General features: G+C 39.3%; 1 protein-coding gene and 3 non-coding genes across 5 annotated transcripts in view; all 4 read right to left on the minus strand.

Annotated features, from left to right (window-relative positions):
* Positions 1-21,668, minus strand: part of SF3B3 (splicing factor 3b subunit 3) — a 42,267-nt gene extending 20,599 nt beyond the window's left edge. The window contains exons 1-11 of one of the 2 annotated variants that reach the window (XM_028534729.2): positions 21,536-21,668; positions 17,999-18,133; positions 15,979-16,305; positions 15,092-15,264; positions 14,389-14,530; positions 11,382-11,494; positions 9,120-9,257; positions 8,885-8,988; positions 5,461-5,626; positions 3,745-3,840; positions 381-453 (exon numbers count right to left, since the gene is read on the minus strand). In XM_028534729.2, the coding sequence (XP_028390530.1) occupies positions 381-453; positions 3,745-3,840; positions 5,461-5,626; positions 8,885-8,988; positions 9,120-9,257; positions 11,382-11,494; positions 14,389-14,530; positions 15,092-15,264; positions 15,979-16,305; positions 17,999-18,068 (1,402 nt within the window). In that variant the 5' untranslated portion in view covers positions 18,069-18,133; positions 21,536-21,668. Of the gene's footprint in view, positions 1-380; positions 454-3,744; positions 3,841-5,460; positions 5,627-8,884; positions 8,989-9,119; positions 9,258-11,381; positions 11,495-14,388; positions 14,531-15,091; positions 15,265-15,978; positions 16,306-17,998; positions 18,134-21,336 lie in introns of both variants that reach the window. The other variant, XM_028534728.2, reaches the window with a different exon arrangement.
* LOC114488487 lies at positions 1,519-1,654 on the minus strand. Its single transcript, XR_003683802.1, has one exon. It is a non-coding gene; the product is annotated as a small nucleolar RNA SNORA21 (small nucleolar RNA).
* On the minus strand, positions 9,493-9,583 carry LOC114488493. Its single transcript, XR_003683808.1, has one exon. It is a non-coding gene; the product is annotated as a small nucleolar RNA SNORD111 (small nucleolar RNA).
* On the minus strand, positions 15,609-15,688 carry LOC114488492. The gene has a single exon (XR_003683807.1). It is a non-coding gene; the product is annotated as a small nucleolar RNA SNORD111 (small nucleolar RNA).
* Positions 21,669-21,873: the final 205 nt, after the last annotated feature.

A 21,873-nucleotide genomic window follows, 5' to 3' on the forward strand; every position in this document is an offset into this window, starting at 1 on the left:
AATAACGATCAATTTCACTGTGGTTTCAGCACAATAGGAGAGCATGGTTGAAGAAAAATAAAGCAAAAACCTTCCCTCACACCATACCTCTTACACAGATGGAACCAGTGTCTTACAGATGAATACGGTCAAAGAACATTACACATGAAAGCTCAATGATACCAAAGTGTGTGTGTACTAAATATTACCCATTTGCACAGAAAGTAGTAAGTGAAGGCATCCAGATTGGGAGCACCTCAAAACATAGTATCCGGCCAGAAAGTTTCTAGTATATGGTGCTGGTTGAAGTGATATAGTAATATTATGAATGTAGCCTCTTAAGCCTTCATTATTAATGGCACCCAGACCCTCCTTCTGACTGTTGGGAAAGGGTTCCTTACCTTCAATGTGCCGGCGCACTGTCCAGACAGCATTGGGGTTACCGGGTAGTTCAGAGACAGCCATTTCTGACACCTGACAGGAGAGGAGATGAACCACAGATCAGTGAGCATGGCACTGAGCTCTCTGACAGTAAAGTCCCAAAGGCAGTGCTCACAATGTATGCTAGATTAAAAGAATGTAACTATCTAGTAAAAAAAAGAACATAAGAGCCAAAAAGGCTGGGAGTATTGGCAATACCCATGACAGACTAGCAAGAAATGATGAAACACCTGGGAGGGTAGTTGTTGTAGCCAAAACTATATGCTTCCTCTGGGTATGGCATGCCTGCATCCCCTCAAAGAGAGCATGTGGAAAGGAATGAGACCATCTGAGTGAGCATTCCATTTCTTTCCCTGGCTCCCAAAAGCCAAGTCTCATCTCTCTTTATGGACCATTTCAAATGCTACATCCTTTAGGGAAAAAATCTTTCCTAGCCTCTTGGCCGAATGTAATTTCAACTCCTTAACAGTTAAGGAGTAGTTTACATTTATACAATCCTAAAATTGTTTCGGCCCTTTGAAGACAACCATGAGGCTGAGGTGGCCCCTGGTGAAAATAAGTTTGACACCCCTGATCTATACTATCCTTGCAATTTTTCTGTAAATCCAAAGCTGTTCTACAATAAAAAATTTAATGTTTTTAAATGACCTAGAGACAATAAATTAGACTGCTTAATATATTTGTACTGCATAACTACATTTTGTAGAAACACTCAAGTATATTCATGAAAGACATTACCCTTCTCTTAGTTCGCTATTGCAACAGCAGCAGGAATACCTGACCATGGTACAGGAGAGTCCTGAAAGATTTCATCAATAAAATGTACATATCAGATATGCTACATTCTCTATCAAATGTAGTATCTGACACTCACCCTATTTAACTGAGACCATCCTCTAGCCAGACAAGGCTCAAATACACATAACAAAGGAATATTCAACAACAAGGATTTTTTAAATTTTATGTTTCAATTGTAGTTTACAGTCAATATTATTTTGTATTAGTTTCAGGTGTACAGCATACGAAAAAATGTCTTTGTAGATATGGAAAAAAGTGGTAGGAGTAGGGGACTAAAAATAATTCTTTTTCTTCTTCTTCCCTTGTCACACCACTGATTGAAGCGAAACAACACGACACGCTGCCACTTCACCCAAAAGCAGTGTTTTTACTGTGCCCTTTCTTGACGGCTCAGTGGGTCACTAGTGAAAGGCCCAGTGAGTGCTTTTCAAAGGGGCAAAAATAATTCTTAATTGGGTCCTTTGTTTCTTATACTGTACACAAAATTTCCTGTAAATGCATATATGCATCTTTGGAGGAATGCTAGCTTTCATCAGAAGCTCAATAGAAACCATCCAATGAATAGTAACTAATCAAGAACTATTGGTCCAAACTGGGTTTGGATTAAGAATTTGGTGGATTAAGGAATGTTTTTATTTTTAATTTTCTTGAGATTTATTTATTTTTAGAGAGAAAGAGGGGGAAACATCAATGTGTGGTTGCCTTTCATGCACCCCCTACTGGGGACCTGGCCTGCACCCCAGACATGTGCTCCGACTGGGAATCAAATTGGCGACCCCTTGGTTCGAAGGCTGGCACCTATCTACTGAGCCATATCAGCCAGGGTGGATTAATGAATGTTTTGACAGTCAAAAATTTGTTAAACACATGGAAAAAAAAAAAGGCAAATTCCCTGAATAGCAATAATAGCAAACATTTACTGAACAATTATATGCCAGACCTTGAGGTAAGTACTTTATGTGCATATCTTAATTCATACTTCAATTATTTAAGGCAGGTGCCATTAAGCTCATTTTTACAGAAGAGGAAAGATAAGTTTAGTTAAGCTATTACCTAAAAAAGTTTAGTTATTAACTGGTAGAGCCAGAATTCAAAACCAAGGTCATCTTGGCTGTGTTCCAATAAAAATCTACAAAAACAGACAATGAAACCAATAGTTTGCCAGTCCCAAGCTCTGAAAGCAAAATGCACAGAAAAATTTTCATTGCTTTCTCCTGCAACAGTCCATGGAAATGCCCAAAGGGGGCACCCTGCAAAGCTAGCACAAGAGGATTTCCTGGTGGGGCCTGACTCTCCCTAGACCCTGAGAGTCCAGCAGTGCATGACTCTCTTTTCCCCAGGTGGTGACGTTAACTGTTCCTTTTATGTGGCTTGTGGACATGGCTTTCTCCAGATCCCTTAAAGTGGTGCATATTCTAAAAACCCTTTCTCTACCATGCCATAGTCTTGCTCTAGTCAGTGAATGTTCCTAATGCTGCTTTCAACGTCCAAATTTTTAAATTTATGAAACATACAACATTTTTTTAAAAAAATGGACATGCACATATATACACATGCTTTGCTCTGTAGCTTCCAAGGTTTAAATTTTGAAAAAAGAATTAAATCTTAAAAAAAAAAAAAAAAAAGCATTTGCTAAAAGGTCAACACTAGCATCAAGAGGATAAGGTGTCATTTGAAAAGATAATTTTTAATGTCCAGCATAAAGCATTCATTAAATAAATTCTGATCCATCCACTTTAGTGGAAGAGGGAAGAAAAATTAAATATGATGTGACTTAAGAACACATCATAATGAGGAATAAATTTATAAGATATAAAAATACATACACAGAATATATAGTAGTTAAAAATGTTAAGAGTCTGAAAACATAATTTCCATGTTAAGGCTAGTGAGCCTGGAACCAATAGAGATGTTTTTTGACTTTCATCTCCATTTGCCAATTTTGTTTTGTTTTGTTTTGTTTTTTGTAAAAATTTTAATTTTTTTAAAAACAGGGGAAAGGAGGAAGAAAGGGAGAAACAGGTGCATGAGAAACATAGATCAGTTGCCTTGCACACACCCCCAACTGGGGACCTGGCCCACAACCCAGGCATGTGCCCAGACCGGGAATTGAACTAGTGACCTTTCAGTGAACCATACCAGCCAGGGCCCCATTTGCCATTTTTTAAAAAATATGATTGCCCTGGCTGGCGTAGCTCAGTGGATTGAGCGCGGGCTGCGAACCAAAGTGTCATAGGTTCGCAGCCCCCAGCAACTGCACATTGATGTCTCTCTCTCTTTCTCCCTTCCTTCCCTCTCTAAAAAATAAATAAATAAGTAAAATCTTTAAAAAAAAATATGCTTGTGCTAACATATTAAGGAATAGGACATTTAAACTTAAAACTTCATGGAAATAGAGGGAAAAGAAAACATTTTTCTTTCATAGAAACATTAAATTTATCTTAGATCTCATCAGAGTCAATCATAGGCTGCTTTATCAATGCTTCCCTCCAAACTCTGCAGATGATCTAGAAATTCCAATCTTACCTCAAGTCCATGCCTTAAGACTCTCAGAGATGATCGGGGTCCCCTACCACAGGCCACATACAGCTGTGGAGTGTCTTCATTTGCGAGATCAGCTATCTGCAGGGAAAAAAAATAAGTCTACTTGTGCTAAGTTTTCACGCTGATCCCTGATTATTGTCAGAGAGCAAACCCTGTTTTAGTTTATAAGCTTGTTACATATTGGCTACTGGCCTTGAGGATATGAAGGAAAAAGCCTAAATGTTCCCAAAAGCAAACCAGTTGGAAGACAGGTTTTATCAACAAAAGGCTGTATCAGTTAAGCTAGCAAAGAATTTTTTTTACAGTTAGTGATAGAAGCATTTTATAATCTCTAACTGAAATTTAGCATTTCCTCCCAAATAAAATACAAACTATAATCTTCTCAGTCTCTGTGACTTTCTCACCAGTAAAATCTTATTTATGTAACACAAAAGTTTACAAATACCTCCAATTATTCCCCTCATTACTTTAAAATTGTATTTATTAAATCTACTATAACACTGTACATGTGTACGGATGCCCTGTCTACAGATGTTCCCATGATGTCACCAACCAATGGGTAACTGCACTTGGTCGCCACCCACTGGGGAAGCCACGTTCTTTTGCTGGCATCCTAGACATCTAGCTGCTGGTTTCCAGAACAATTATTTGTTGGTCAACATATGAAAGAGGTTCAGTCATCTGATTTGTAGTTTTCTCAAACTGGACAGTTAAATGAGAACTCTTGACAGTCTACGGAGCTCTGTGCCCTACTTTAACACTGACGAGCCTGTCAGTTGAACACAGCCTTCACACAGATCTTTTAATACTTAATTTCTATTGCCCTGAGGACGACCCTTTCTCAGAAATAAACAACAGAAGGAGTTAATTTCAGAACGATCAATTTTACTAGGAAGAGTGCTTGAATGCTGATTTGTTTCCCCAGCACCCCACGAGCAAACTGCTCTCCCACTGGAAGTGTGACCAACTAGACAGGGTAGGAGATCCCTAATGGCCACTCGACCCCCGGGAATTCAGGATGTAAAGGCACGGTAAAATCCCTGCTCAGCTGAGTGTCAGTAGTAGGGGACACAATCCCCATCCAGAGTCACCCCAGGTTCCTCCTGGAAGATGTGACTAAAAAGTGCCTGTTACTGACTGATCCCAGGTATCTCTGAAGAATTTTAAGGAGGAAATCAGTGTTAAAAATTAGATAAATATAGGTTTTCATACACTACACTAAAAAGGTCAATTTCAGAATTCTATGAAGTACCTGAGCCCGTTTACACTATGAAGAAAACTATAACACACACGTTTGTTTTATGTACGTGTGTGTGCTTACAAATGCAGAGACTATGCCTGGAAGCGAACACAAGTGGTCAATAGCAGCAGCCTCGGTGGAGTGGGGGTTGAAAAGACTGGGGATAAGACTTTTATTTTTAACCTATTGTATGGTTTGAATTTTTACACTGAACATGAGGGTTTTTTAAATAAACAAACAAACAAACAAGCTCAAGAATTTATACAACAGTTTTTAGTTCCCCAACTTCTACCTTAAGCCGCTTCATCTTTACAACTCTGGTAATTCTAAAGACGTGCTGACAAACCTGGTGCTTGGACTAAACCTTGATTTAACTGGAACTGAAACTTTAAATTCATTCAGATTCAAAACAACTGGCTGGCACTGCTCACTGTGGAGGTGACTGGAAAGACTCACACCTGGCAAAACAAAATGGGAGAGAGGCTGTCCAACTCATCAACAAGCACGAGGTTTTTGAGCGGTCTTGGCTGAAAGAAGAATGTGTCTCCTTCTTCCAGAGGCATGGCAGATGAAAACTCAGGTTCTTCATCATCATCTCCAAGATGTGCAATTTGATATAAGTAACTAGAGAGAAGCAAACAAGACTTTAGTTAGAAGTATTTTCTGTCTGAAGATACTGTTTGACATGAACATTAATGCTCATGAAAGTATTTTATAAATATCTAACCCAAATTACAACATGCATTTCTGAGTTAGTATCAGTAGTTTGAAATCTCTGCTTACCTGAGTTTTCTCTTTCTTAAATAGAAAAGGGATAAAAAAAAAACTAAGACTATTGTATTCCAAGTGGTACAGTGAAAGAACCTCAACATCACAGTGGTTATAAACACTGGGCCTCCGCTAGACCACTCTGGAGCACCACCATGCTGGCCCTGCACAGCTGATCCACAGAGAGCATAGGCTGGTGGTCAGTGGTCACAGCCAATCCTTGCAGCTGACTGGGCTGAGTAAATCCTTCTCACTGATCTGCCAACAGCAACCAAGGCTTTCAATTGGAAGTGGAGACTGTACGCAACTCATACAAAGGGTGCACCTCAACTACTCAGCTTGGGTGAAAGGGGAGGCTGTGCCACTGGGCCCTACAGGACACCTACTACACTGAACCACATGACCAAGACATGGAGTCATAGCAGTTCTACCTAATATGCAGAAACACACACAGGGAGGCTGCCAAAAGGAGGCGTCAAAGAACATGGGCCAAATGAAAAAAGATTGAAACTCCAGAAAAAGACCTAAACAAATGGGGATAAGCAATCTGTCAGATGCTGAGTTCAAAACACTTGTTATAAAGATGCTCAGGAACTTAGTGAGGACCTCAACAGCATAAAAAACCCAGTCAGAAAAGAAGAATACACTAATTGAAATAAGGAACAATTTATAGGGAAACAACAGTAGAGTGGATGAGGCTGATAATCAAAGCAATGATTTGGAACATACGAAAGCAAAAAACAACCAATCAGTATAAGAAGAAAACAGAATGAAAAAAAAAAAAAAGAGGATAGTATAAGCAACCTGTAGGACAACCTTAAGCAATCCAACATTTTCTTCATGGGGGGCCAGAAGGAGAAGAGATAGAGCAAGAAATTGGAAATCTATTTGATAAAAATAATGAAAGAACACTTCCCTAATTTGGTGAAGGAAATAGACATGCAAGTGCAGGAAGCAGAGTCCCAAACAAGACAGATGCAAAGAGGCCCACTTTGAGACATATCATAATTAAAATGCCAAAGGTTAAAGGTAAAGAGATGGGAGGGGGTATGTGGGAGAATGGGTGAACAGGTGAGAGGATTAAGAATTACAAATAGGTAGTTACAGAATTGCCATGGGGATGTACTGTGTAGGAAATGGAGCAGCTAAAGAACTTACCCACATAACCCATGAACATGAACAATGGTGGGGGGAATTGCCTGAGAGAGTGGGAGGTACTGGGAGGAGGGGGGCAAAGGGGGAAAAATCAGGACAATTCTAATAACATAATCAATAAAATATAATTTTATGGCCCTGGCTGGCGTAGCTCAGTGGATTGAGTGCGGGCTGCAAACCAAAGTGTCACAGGTTCGATTCCCAGTCAGGGTACATGCCTGGGTTGCAGGCTATGACCCCCAGCAACCACACATCGATGTTTCTCTCTCTCTCCCTCTCCCTCCCTTCCCTCTCTAAAAAAATAAATAAATAAAATCTTTAAAAAATTAAAAAATTAAAAAATATATAATTTAAAAATAAAATAATATAGAACACCAAACTACTCATCATATTTATTCTTTAAGTAATATGCTGGCCCTTAAGTACAGAGCACTTTGAACAATATCCAATACAGCTTCTTAGAAGCAAATTGACTAAATACACAAGATAATAAACCTCAGCATTTAACACTTTTGGTAAACACATCACAGTCTATGCTAAACTATGAAAAAGCAAATAGGGTTATTATCCTACAACCATTTACAAAAAGCATTGAGAAAACAACATACACATAAAAAATTAATATGAGCTCCTTATTCAGGCAAGATACCTATGTGCAGACAATAAAGACCACCTGTCAAAGATACTTTTGGTGTCTAATAAATGAAGAAAATGGGCTATCATCAAGATCACAGGAAAGGTGGCTTTGGCTGAATCACACTGTAAATAATTTCTGAGATTAGAATGTTGTGCTTAAGAGCAGGGACTTTGGGAATCAGGTTGTCTGGGTCTGAATCAGATTTAGTTGTGTGATCAAGTTTCTTCAATTCTCTGTAACCCAGTTCTCTAAACTGTAAATGGGATACATGTATAATGGTACTGTAATATTGGGAATGCTATGCATTAATATTTGTAAATTACTTAGAATAGTGCTTAGAACTTAGCAAATAGTAAGTTAGTGTTTGACTGATAAATAGGTTGTTGTACAGATTAAATGACCTAACACCACAGCATGTTTCTATTGCCCCAAACTGCCACTCTCACATCTTCAAAATTTCAGCTGCAGCACAATGAGTAACTTCTTACAAAATCAAACACATCTCACTCATCAACATCCCAACTGTACACAGCAGTCTTTCTTTCTACTCTGTCCTAAGAACTTCTACCCCATGGGAGGTTGTCTGACAGAGTTCATGGCCCCAGGGAACCTTGAACCCAAGAGAGAGGAACTGGTGATGTTAACCTCCAGACAGGTAATCTGAGAGGCAATCCGCTTCATGCTCAACAGGTCCTCCTGGAATTGAGTTCCCACGGCCCACAGCAGGAACCTCAATAACACATCCTTATACTGGCTTTCTCTTTCCTTCTCTTTAGATTTGTACAAGCAACATACTTGTGGAACATCTGTTTAATACTAAGTAGTTCAATATTTATTCAATAAAATATCCAGCAAAAAGCTCAGGAGATCACTTCTAAAGCCGTGCAGTCACCCACAGGTATAGAGCAAGGCCCCTGAAGTAGAAGAAAATAATCAAGAGAAAAAATGTAAAAGGAAAAGGCAAAACTTTTGTTTTAAAGAAACAAAAACATTTTTTAAAATCCTTACCCAAAGATATGTTTATTGATTGGGGGGGGGGGGGGGGGGGGCGGAAACATCGATGTGAAAAACATCAATCAGTTGCCTCCTGTATCCATGCCAATCCCAGGAGTCAAATGAACCCACAACCTAGGTGTATGCCCTGCCCAGGACTCAAACCTGCAACCTTTTTGGCGTATATATGGGACAACACTCCAACCAACTGAACCAACCAGCCGGAGCTAAAGGGTTCTTTAAAAAGCTCCCTGGCCTTGAAGCCACATCTCCTTCTTGCAACTGTTACCGTACCCAGGGTGAACTAAGGTAATAAAAGGATTACTCACTGGTTTCCAAATTCTGATGCTACAAAAAGGAAGCCTGTTTTAAGTACACACATTGCAGCAGCAACAGGCACAGTATCAAAATACTTGAGCCGAATCTCAGTAACCTGGAATAAAAAGAAAAAAAAAAGTCTAGTGTGTAGGCATGAAGCAAAGCTAGGTCATGGAAGTATTACGCAGAGTAGCAAATAAAATACTGCACTTGGTCTTTACCCCCCTCTGAACATGGTCTGCTTACCATATCTTCATCTGTCTCCAAAGTGATCTTAAAGATATCGCCCTGCTCAGTTTGGGCCAAAAAGAAGAACATCGATTTCGTCTTATGGGTGGCAGAGCAGACAAAAATCATTCCTCTTTCAGGGTCATCCAGGTCATTCTAGAAAAATCAAATATACAACCAACATCTTAGAAATGAACCCTTACACTAGAATTCAGCACCTGTCCAACAGGGACTGCACAGGCTACCCCTGGCCCAGGCGCCTGGAGCCCCTCTGTACAAGCTCTGACCTAGAGCAGCCTGCTAGCCATGGAAATAAAAACCCAAGAATTCTTATCTGCTATGAATATAATAAAGCCTGGGTACTAGAAAAAAACACTATAATTCCACTCTACAGCCTAATCAGGTCAGTAAGGCAAAAAACTATCTCCAGAAAAAAATGTCAGAAAAGGGCACAAACTTTAAAACCTAATCATTTCAGGCCATGGATAAAACTCGTCCACAGCCCCAACACTACCATCCAAACCACCCGTCGTCAGCCCTGTGCTGCATCAACTGCCTTGATTCCCAAGAGGCATTCCCTTGGCTACGGTTTTTGGATTTTTTTGTCTCCAACATCTTCTATTTCTCTCTTTGAATAAGCTCTCCAAGGGCAAAACATGTTTTATACTTCTTTGTAGCCCCAAAGCCAAGTACAATGCCTGGCAGTTTGATGTTCAATAAATGTCTGACCAACTCAACTAAATTACTTTCTACCCGTTACCAAGAATTTAATTTGCTAAATTTCTCCTCAGGTTTTCTAAAATTGATGGAATCTTAGACACCACGTACTCCAGAGAGTAACTCCTAAAAAGTTTAACTCCAGGACCTATAAATTAATATTAAGAAGAAACCTAATCTGAGGCTGAGAGGAGAGATGCAAGAAGCCAAATGGAACAAGATTAGCTGTGTGTTGGTAACTACTGAAGCTGGGCACACAGAAGCTAATGATATTTCACTTTTGTGTATGCTTCATCATTTCCATAGTAAACTGTTAAAATTAAAAGCAATAAAACACCATTTCCCAACATCAAAATAGTAGCTAATTAAGGGGGAAACCACTGGGTGAAAAGACGTTGAGGAAAAGGTCATTTACACAGTTTCAAAGTTCACCACGAGATTCTCACAATGAACAGCAGAGACACCCCAATGTAACAAAATGACTGATTTAGCATCACCAATAAATGAGACAAACCAACATTGTGTACCCCTAACGTGATCTAGGGGGCAATATTTATCACTACCTCCATAACAGTTCTATCAAAACTATTAACCTGGATATTGTCATGAGGAAGATTATGGGACAGAGTATAAGAAAACTAGCCCAGCCCTTTAAATTATGTCAGTTATCGTAAGACCCAAACAAACAAAAATGAGAAGAAAATATTCTCAACTAAAGGAGACTAAAAGTAGATTATAAAGGAATTTTTGGGAACAATGAGAAACTGAAATATACATAAAATAATTATATTACCCAAACCGTTAAGTTTTATGGGCATGATACTGGTAGTTAGGTTATATACAAAAATGTCCTCATTCTTAGGAGCCAAGATCTTAAATTCTCACAGTGTCACGATGCCTACAACTTATTTTCAAATGGTTTGGCCTCAAAAAGTTTATATGCACATTTGCGCACACACACACTGTAAGAAAAGGGGAAATGCAGTAAAATATTAATAATTGGTAAATCAAAGTGAAAGGCACACTGAAATCCCCTGGCCTAGTCTTTCAAAATTTTCTGTATGTTGGAATGGGGGGAGAGTAACGGAAGGTAACAGGTGTGTCCAACTCACGGCCCATGGGCCGCAGGAGGCCCAGGATAGCTATGGATGCCACCCAACACAAAATCGTTAATTTACTTAAAATATTATGAGTTTATTTTGTGATTACCTGTCACAATATATTTAACATGTGGCCCAGAGATGCCAAAATGTTGAACACCCCTGATTGAAAGATAATTTATCCCCAACAAATATGCCTGGCTTCTTCAAACTAAACACTTCCCAGAATTTCAAACTGATTGTGTCTACAGGTTCCTCTGAAATGGAAATTGTGCTAGTTTTTAATTCCTACTCCCTGGGAATTTATTTTGCTTTTACTAACATTGTACCAGCTTTATTAAAGATAACATTTACAAAGAAACTAAAACTTGATAACAAATAAACTAAGAGACTACACTGTGATTACAAAAACTAAGTTCATTTCACAAACACAAATATCTCTTATGGCAAACAAAGACCTTACTCGTCTCCTGGGAATTGGACAGCGGATATCCGGTTGGTCACCGAAGTTCTTGTAGGTGATATAGTTTTCAGAGCAGATCAGCACTCCACTTGGACCATCTGACCCACCCGGAACTGGCGATGAAAATAAAACTTAGCAATGATTTCAAATAACCATGAATTACAATTTAGCTTTCAATTCTTTCTTTCCTTAGCACAACTCGATGACGATATAGTAGGCCTAAAGCTGAGAAACAATCCAAGTGTCGCGTTTCCCTGAAAGTTATGCTAGAGAACAAAAGGGTGCCAGTTTGCGTGATTCAGCCTGTCTACATATCTGACAATAAATCTAAATTTTTAGCTCTAAGTCTAGAACTCAGTTCTCAGCTTCAGATCTATAATCCAATCACATGGATATTCTACCAGCACCTTCAAAATGCAATGTGTTCACAACCTCAAGTTCTTTCCCAAACCTATCTACCTCCTGGATTCCATACTTTAGAAAATACCACCAATAAAAAGACCAAGCCAACTCTCTCCCCTCACAAAGCCCTATTTATTCTACCTCCTTAGCAGCACGCATGCTATCAATCTCTTGATTTAGTGAAACAGCCTTCCTGACCAGTCTTAATATCCCTCAATCCACTAGCTAAAATTTAAGCAAGTACAGGCATACTTCATTTTATTGCACTTTGCAGATACTGTGTTTTCCTCAACATAAAGCAAGACCCTCCACCGCAAAAAGATTACAACTTGTCGAAGGCTCAGATGATGGTCACTTTGTAATAATAAAAGTTTTTTTTTGAACAATGAAGTATTTTTTAATTAAGTTATGTACACTGCTTAGACATGCCACTACACACTTAGTATACTAAAACATAGTATAAACAAGACTTTTGTATGCACTGAAAAATACATTTATATGATTTGCTTTATTGCATATTTCCTTTATTGTGGTGGTCTGGGCCTGACCCTGCAGTATCTCTGAGGTATGCCTATAACCTTCAGGTTATTATTCCCTGCTTAGAATCCTTCAGTAGCTACCACTCCACCACTACCTCTATCCCAGACTTTAGCATAATGATCCACTCACAATGAGCTTTCAATTCTTTGAATGAATTATGTTCTTTCTTTCACTTGGGCCTTTCCTATGCTATTTCCTTTGTCCATAACAGAAAATCCTCCTTCACCCCCACTATACCTCGCTAATTACTAACTAGTCCTCAGATCTCAGCTTACAGAACCCTTCTCCAAAGTTCCTCCAACAAATTCCTTTCTTTTCCGTGGGTTTCAGACCCCTTCTCTGCACTGTCACAGCACTTGGCAAATGACAATTTTTTTTGTTATTTATACATATTCACCACTAACTTCAATCTTGCATAAAGGGAGACACTGCATCTAATTTTCACAACTGTAGTCCCAGGATCCAGTAGACTGACATTGCACATACTGACTGTAGAGACTCAAGAAACATTTGTTGAAAGAATAAAGCCTTCCTCATGAATGAAAGGTATGGTAGTATGTCCAAGGTTCTTCTGCATAATATAGTAAGTATCTTCCTAAGATTTAATGCTCAAAGACAAATGCTGTCATATTATTCTCTAAAATCCTCTATCAACCAATATACTTCATGTTAGACATTAATCCAAGTACAAATGGCTCAGAACAGAAAGGACTGAATTACTGTCTTCCCCAAGTCTGCCAAAATTTAGATGACCACAAATACAGCTATTCTCCTGTAGTGTTTTAATTTAATGAATTAAATTGATGCTGATTTTCTAATGGTAAACATTTCTGAGCTCCTACAAAAATCTTACTTAGCTATGATGCATTTAAAACGGTGTTGTGCCCTGACCGGTGTGGCTCATTTGGTTGAGCATCATCCTGCAAAGCAAAAGGTCACTGGTTCAATCCCCAGTTAGGGCACATGCCTGGGCTTCAGGTTCAGCCCCCAGATGGTGTGCATACTAGCAGCAATTGACAGATGTGTCCTTTCACACCCATGTTTCTCTCCTTCACTTTCTACCCCCCTTCCCCTCTCTCTAAAAAGAAATATTTTTAAAAAGACTAAAAAAAAAAAAAAACCCCAAAAAACCCCACTAAAAACAAACAAACAAAAAAAAACACCCAACCACTGTTCAATTTGATTTGCTAAACTTACAGATATTTGTATCTATAATCACATGTATACTTTTGTAAACAGGTAAACTTTTATTAGTTTCCTTCCTCAGTTTTGACAATGAAGTTTTAATAGGTTCATAAAGTGGTACATTAGTTTTAATTCTTTTTCTAGTCTCTGGAGAAATTTTAAGGTCCCTGAAAATGCTGGTCCTTAAGTCTTTCGGAGGAAAGCGATTTTTGACTACTATTCCGATTTCTTTAGGCCTACATAGGCTCTTAATTTCTTCTTGGATCAAATAAGTTTTCAAAAGCATTTCTAATTCATCTAAGTTTTAAAATTTACTTATAGTTTATCTTACTGGGTTTGTCTTTTCAAAAACCTAGGTTTTTATTTTCTCAATGAGAATTAGAGACTAACTACAGTCAAAATATCACAATGACCAACAGAAATCAATATTCCAAGTTGAGCCCTGGCTGATGTGGCTCAGTGGTTTGAGTGCCGGCCTATGAACTGAAAGTTCCCTGGTTTGATTCCCAGTCAGGGCACATTCCTGGGTGGCAGGCGAGGTTCCCAGTTGGAACGTGAGAGAGGCAACCGATCAATGCATCTCATGCACATTTATGTTTCTCTCCCTCATTCTCCCTCCCTGCTCCTCTCTCTAAAAATAAATAAATAAAATCTTAAACAATCCTAGCCAAATACTCTCCTCATTCTTTCTTCTCTGCCCCCATTAGAGGGTAAGTTAACCATCACACGAACTTCTAACCTGGACAAAATACAGAGAAGGTAATCAATCAGGTTTACTATACATAAATTAGCTTCCAGACCCTATTAAGTAAACCCTCCCAAGTTCGGGCATAAAATGGACCAGGCAAAATGGTACAGAGCAAGTCTGAGAGAAAAGTACCTGTAATAAGGAAATTGCCATGTTCCTCCAAAGGTTCACTGTACTTTCGGACCACATGATTTAAACCAAGGTCTAATTCATAGAAAGTAAGCGTCTGCTGGGTATTAGCTGCTGCTTCCCCTGTTGGGTCATTGTCTGCTTCCTACAGAGGAGTACAATGGCACAAAGACTCATCAGTACCATAAAATCAAACTTTCAGAGCTGGAAAGGACATCAGGATTCTTCCACTTCACAAATGGAGAAGCAGAGGTCCACAGATGCCAAATGGTTTGCCCAAGTTCACACTACTAGGTGAGGTTAAAGCTAGAATGAGAACCCAGGTCTCCTAATTCTGGAATCAAGGTGCTCTCATCTTTTCCTTCCACTCAAGAAGAATGGTATGTTCCACCTTTTATTATCTCCCTGTGAAAAAAAATATCCTAAATACAGTTTACCTCCTTTTTCAGGCAGCTTTTCTCAGTAAATACCCTGTTTCCACAGGGAGATTGTTCAAATTAGATAAAAGTGCTATAAGATAGTCAGATAAGCTCTGAAACATTACAAATTTTAGTAATGCACTTGGAATATGGAAAAGATTTGTTAGCAGCACATATGTGAGATTCAAACAATGAAGAAAATAACCTTAGGAAAGCTCTGAGGTAGACTGGAAAAACAAAAAGGCGAGAAAGAAACAGACCCCCCCGCCATACACACTCCCCATTACCTCATAATCCATTTCTAGACAAGCAAACATTGGATTTTCAAATCCCACATCTACGCCGACAACATGGTATACTAAAGTGTTTGCTTTGTGGGCCTCCAGGGGAGATGAGATGGTGAGCCGGGCAGCAGCATCTCTGTTCAAGATATACACCAATTTCTGTTTCTCGATAGCGCCTGAGTTGAAGGAGACAAAACACACAAGAGTTCCAGACAATGAACAGAGGGGCTTAAAGAGCAGCTAGATTCTCATCACAATTATTTCTGAAAACCCTTAAGAGCCAGCCCAAACTCTACAAGTATACTTAGATTTGCTTTCTATCATTGAAATAGGCAACAGCACAATTATACCCACTTTCTTTCCCGGAAAGACCACACTATCTCAATAACTTCAAAATTTTTTAGTGTGCCCTAGATTTAATGATACCGGGAAACTAAACAGTAACTCATAAAATTGCCAGCTTTCTTCTTTCGATTAGATCTAGTGATTTGGTGACTGGTCAAAGAGGGCTGCCCTCTAGAGGCCTGATCAGATACACAAAATTCTCTTCAAGAGCTTTGTCAGAGAAGAGACATGAATGGGAATCATCACTTCAGGCTGATGAAAGCAACCATATTCACTGTCTAATAACATAAAATCACCCCATTGTTGTCTTTTTGCTTAAAGATAAAGAAACAATCTACTTCCAACTAGACAAGAAGTAGATAAGGTATGTTAAGACTTTCCAATGTTTTAAAAGGAAAAAACTTTAAGCCATGGAGTTAATCAATATATGCTCCAAACTTTACCCAGTTATGATTTATTAACACACTTCCCAGATCATAGCATTATCATCCCAAAATGAGAATCTATAATAGCCAGAGAAGCACTCAAGAGAGCAAGTCACTCACTAATCATAACCGCTCGCCCTTTGGGATCCACAGCTAAGAACTGGCCAGGAACAATACGGCGGCATCCACTCTTGCCAAAGGTTTCTTGGTGAATTTTCTCAAACATATTCTTAGATGGCTGGTATTCCAGGATAACAATTCGACCCGAATCACTGCCAACCACAATGTAGTCTTTGGTGCCACCTGTCAGCCTAAAGGCCATGAGAGACCGAATAACACCAAATACTTCCACAGTTAGCAGAGTGTGTACTTTGCCAGTATTGGGATCCGGGCGAAGGAGCTCCAAGATCTTCCCACGAGAAACAACAATTTCCTGTTGTTTGGTTCCTAGATTACAAAAAAAACAAAGATCATGAGAAATCAGAACTAATCCAAAAAGTAACTTGGATGAGTCATGCAACTAAAAGACAGAGGTAATTAAATAGGTTAGGGGCTCAGTATTTTAATTTAATTTATTCTATTTGAAAAGGTACTGAACTAAAATGATCTAACAAAAATGGTATCAAATAAAAGTTTTTTAAAAATTGGTTATATGCCCTGACTGGTGTGGCTCAGTGGACTGAGTGCTGGCCTGTGAACCATGGGATCGCTGGTTTGACTCCCAGTAAGGGCACATGCCTGGGTTGCAGGGTCCCTGGCTGGGGGTGTGAGAGAGGCAACTGATGGATGTCTCTCTCACGCTCTGATGTTTCTCTCCCTCTCTCCCTCCCCTCCTTCCCTTCTCTCTAAAAATGAATAAACAAATCTTTTTTAAAAATTGGTCATACAAGTTACTTTTTAAAAACTTTTTATTTTGCCAACATTTGCCATCAATCTATATAATTGAGCACTGTCCATAAATGGTATTAATGTATGTTTAGTGTCATAAGATTAAAAATCTCCAAGGGTTCTTTCTAATCTACCTTTAAGGCTATTGTTGTAAGAAATCATATTAATATTTTGTGCAGTTTGATGTAATGTCTCAAAGAACTTTTAAAGCTATCTAAAATACACTGTTTATTTCTAAACTGATACCCAAAAAAAGTTCAATTGCTTTCAAAAGTTCAACTGCAACTGATACCTCCAAATGCATAATAATCAACTTGTCCCCATCTACATAATTCCACCTGGATAAGTTGGCATCAACTTTAAAATAAATGTTTAAAACAACTAAGTTGCTCCTTGACCAAAATCCCACTCTGGTCTCAACTAGCCTGCCATCAATGTTACTATGACTTTCTCTGCCACCTAGGTTGGAAACTCTTACCCTTCACTCTCTTCCTACACCACCCCCCGGCCCGTCAGGTCTTCATTGTCTCAATGGCTTCCTATCCTACCTCATATCCCACCCTCCCCAATCCCAGCCCAGTCTCATTTGCTCAATGCCACCACCTACCAGGCCACCTTACTTTCCAAAGGTCATTTGTGTATTGATAAAACCATCTATTCCAAAGTGCTCTGAAAATTTCATAAAACATTATAGAAATTAGTGTTCTCTAATGATTAAAAATTTTCCCGTAAGTTTCTAATTTTTTATTTTGAAAAATATGAAGCATAAAACTAGTAATATTAAAAATGCTATATTTGCTCAGTGGATTGAGCGCGGGCTGCAAACCAAAGCGTCGCAGATTCAATTCCTAGTCAGGGCACAAGCCCGGGTTGCAGGCCACGGCCCCCAGCAACCGCACACTGATGTGTGTGTGTGTGTGTGTGTGTGTGTGTGTGTGTGTCCCCCTCTCCCTCCCTTCCCTCTCTAAAAATAAAAAAATAAAATTTTAAAAAAATAAATAAAAATGTTATATTCAGCCCTGACCCATGTACTTCCATTGGATGAACAACATCCTGCAAAGTGAAGGGTCGCTGGTTCAATTCCTGGTCAGGATACATGCCTACGCTGCCAGTTCAGACCCTGGTCAGGGTGCATACAAGGAGCAAGCAATAGATTTTTCTCTTCCTTTTTCCCTCCCTGCCCCCTCTCTAAAAATAAATAATATTTTTTTCAAAAAAGTTATCTTTAGAAGATAGTAACTGGACAACTTACCAGAGAAGTTGCCATGAATGGCGAAGCTGATACCTGTGGCTCGCTGCAAGGTCAAATTGTACAGGAACATTGTGGCAACACTGAGCCACCCACCACTCCACAATCGAAGCGCTGATTGTATCAAGTCAAAGCAAGCTGAGAACACATAAAAGAAAAATATCAGCTGGGAAATTGCTGTTTGAATAGACATTTCTGTACAGGGATTTCTAGCTTAAGGCAGCAGAAACAGACTGAGGCCGTTGAGGCACAACATATTTAGAGTGCCTTCTACACGCCAGGCACTACATACATTTTGGCTCTAATTTCATGCAAAACCTAGTTAATATTAAAACTCATCTTTTAAAAACTCATTTTATAGATGAGGAAATTAATGCTAAGAAATTAAATCCCGTGTCTGAGGTCACAGTAGCAGGTGGTAAAAATGCTGGGAGCTAGGATCTGGACCATTACTGCAACACTGTATTTGCTTTGTCACATAAGCTAAGTAGGTCTATTTGTACTTGTATTTGAATAGGCTATCTGTTCACAAGATTCAGAATTCAAAAGCACAGCAAAAAGCTCTATCTATCTGGTCCTTCCAGATATTTTCTGTATGGATAAGCAAAAATGTACAATACTGTAGTTTATCTCCTTTTTAAAAGTAAAGGCTGGACCCTATGTATTGTACACTCACGTTATATTTCAATTTATTTTTTATTTTATCTAGCTTAGAGACAGCAATAAAGGGCTTTCTCATTTTTATTTTACACCCACAGAGCATTCCACTGATTGGATATATCAGAATTCATTTCGCCAACACTCTACTGATGAACATTTAGGTTGTTCCCAATCTCGTCATTATGAACACTGCTGCAAAGAAAATCACTCATATATAGATCACGTATACATGCATGACTATAGCTCCATAATTCCTAAAAGTGTAATTACGGACTGAGGGATTCATACAACTGAAATTCTGATAAATACTGCCAACTTACCTTTCAGAGAAACTCATCAACCTACGGCCCCAACAATGTAAGAGTCCCTATTTCACCACAACCAGACCTCTACTCATCTAATAGATAAAAACTGATAACTTGGTGTAGTTCTCCTTTGCATCTCTTCTATAGCTCTGTATCTGAGTGATTAGAATTTAAAAATTTATACCTACTCACCATTAAAAACAAAAACAAAACTGAATTCCTGCCACTTCAGAAGGCCCCCCAAAGGAGCAAACACAGAACAGTTCTTTTCATCATACAAGACCTCAAGAGCACAAACTTCCCTCTACCATTAAGAGAATTACCCCAAACTACACCTATATACAGTTACTGCTGGAAAACAAACTGAGTTATTTCACCTCAATTACTTAGAGATGAAAAGGGGAACTTGAACAATCCAAGTAATCACTGTGTGATTAACATACAAATTTAGTTTTAAGTGAAGAAAACTGAATGTTCTATGCATAATAATCATTCTGGGCAGGATGACGGAGAAAAAGATCAATCCTCCAGGTTGGAGATGGATATGAACTTTCCTACTTGAAACTAAGGGACATGTTTAATGTTCTTCTCAGATGACAGGGAAAGAGGAGAAGGTCTGAGGTGAAACAAGGGAGAGAAATGACCTACAAGACAAAACACATGGAGAGAGAGAGGCTTAGACACCACGATAGGTCCAAGGAAAACTGTGCTCAGCTTCGAGTTAGGGGGGCAAAAACAGAGAGTATGTTGTAACTGCTCTCAACTGAAAAGCAGCAAACATAATTCTTAAACACACTGAAACATCTGCACCCTGGCATCTTGCTCTGGTTTAAAATTTCAAACATAATTTTAAAGTTGCAGGTATCAACAACAGAATTGATAATGAAATCCCTATCCTGTTGTTAACCTGATCCATGTTGTAAGATTAACTCTTGGGCTGGCCAAAGAGTCCATATGGTTTTTTCCCCATAAAATAAAAGACACATTTTTTATTTTCATCAATAACTTCATGGATTTGGATGTCTGGAGTAGTGTTGGCTGTCTCCTGCTTTTGGCTCCTAGTGGGTAGAGTCCAGGGGTGCTGCTAAATATCTTCCAATACACTAGACAGCCCCAAAGCAAAGAATTATTCAGCCCAAATATCAATAGTACAAGAAACTCGTAAACCACTTTTGACATGTTTGATCAGTCACAGCACCTTCTCCACACACTGTACAAATCTTTTTTTGCGTTTTAATTGTGTGTCCACCTTTCTTGACACAACGAAGCATAATACGCCAAAAATATTCCATATTTTTCAATATTGAAATGCCTGCAAGCCCTGGCTGGTGCAGCTCAGTGGATTGAGCGCAGGCTGCAAACCAAAGTGTCGCAGGTTCACTTCCCAGTCAGGGTACATGCATGGGTTGCAGGCCACATCCCCCAGCAACCGCACATTTATGTTTCTCTCTCTCTCTCTTTCTCCCTCCCTTCCCCCTCTAAAAATAAATAAAATCTAAAAAAAATAAGCCTGCACAAAAATTCACTAATTATTTTTTTAATGTATACTGATACGAGGACAGCTGTCCTAATACAATCTAACAAAATTGTTTCAAAAGTTGTTAAAGACAACTAAGCACTACTAGAGCCATCTTACAGAAAAAAAGGTATCGTTCTTTTTGGCCAACCCAATATATTAAAAGTAAAAAAATGTGAGGGGTTTTGTTTGCTTTAAAAAGGCAGAGGAAACCACTGGCCACTTCTGAATGCCAGAAAAGCTCCCTCCACGCTTTCATTCTTTATAGCTGAAGAACTCAGCCTACTTTTAAGTTCTTTTACTGATGCCATCCATTCCCATCCTTGGAATTCATTTTCCCCAAACCCAGTTGGACCCAAATTCTCCAGCTATTCTATCTTGGGGAATGGAGGAAGATGCATTTCGGATCACTCTAATACTACAAGAACTATGCACCAGGAACGATCAACTGCCAAAACCTGGTAAATTTTGTGACTTCCTCCATTTCTCTCCCCTGTCTGTGATTACTAGAAAAATAGCGTGCGATTGTTCACGCCCGCCATTCCTTCTCCTGTGCCAAATGAAGATCATCGCATTTAAACTCTGCGAAGTCTTCAAGATAGTATTGCCCATTTTGCAAATAACACTGAGGATAAGAGGAAAACAAGTTGATCAACTACCAAAACGCAAATTCAAAACAGGGTCTTAGCTTCAAAGACTTTCCGTTATTTACGCTTTTAACACCACTGCGTTTTTTTTCACCTTCACCTCCGCGTGTTGTTCACTATCTCCAGGAGACCTCCCCCAAGTCCGTAGTGGCGCCAGGGCCTAAAATCTAGGCAATCCCTAAAGGCTTATTTTAAGCCAGGTCTCCTTCCCACCTTGTACACAAAAACAGGGAATAATTCCTGGTATCGGTTTTCACGCCCCAAACGTTCTCGTCGACCTCTTCGTTTCTTGGCCAGATCTCCCAGGCCTAGGTTGCTTCAGAGACCCCGCCAGCAAAAACCCCGTGCACACTCTTATATGGCCGTTCTACGCCACTACGGGCCGGGGGAAGTCGGGTGGTCCGCCTTTTACCCTGCAGCCAGGAGGATGGTGTAGATATCCAACGGATGCAGAGATCCTCCAAGGTTTAAACCACTGCCAACACCAAACCGCCGGCATCAGCCATCAGATCGCAAAATGGGGACTTTCCGGTTGGCGCGCGGCGGAAAAGGCCCCAACCCGCGCCCGAAGAATGTATATAAAATTTTTTAACGCATCGGTCTTACAGCCACCCCGAATTAGAAATTATTTAAACATACCTAATGGCCGTCACTTTTTCTACAAGAATAGAAAATGGGTAGACTTTTTAAAGTAGATATTTAAAAAATTGAGTTCATCGGGCACTTCCGTGGGCAGCCCCACAGACCCGC

Source organism: Phyllostomus discolor, chromosome 12, assembly GCF_004126475.2.
Source record: "Phyllostomus discolor isolate MPI-MPIP mPhyDis1 chromosome 12, mPhyDis1.pri.v3, whole genome shotgun sequence".
Classification (NCBI taxonomy): Eukaryota; Metazoa; Chordata; class Mammalia; order Chiroptera; family Phyllostomidae; genus Phyllostomus; species Phyllostomus discolor.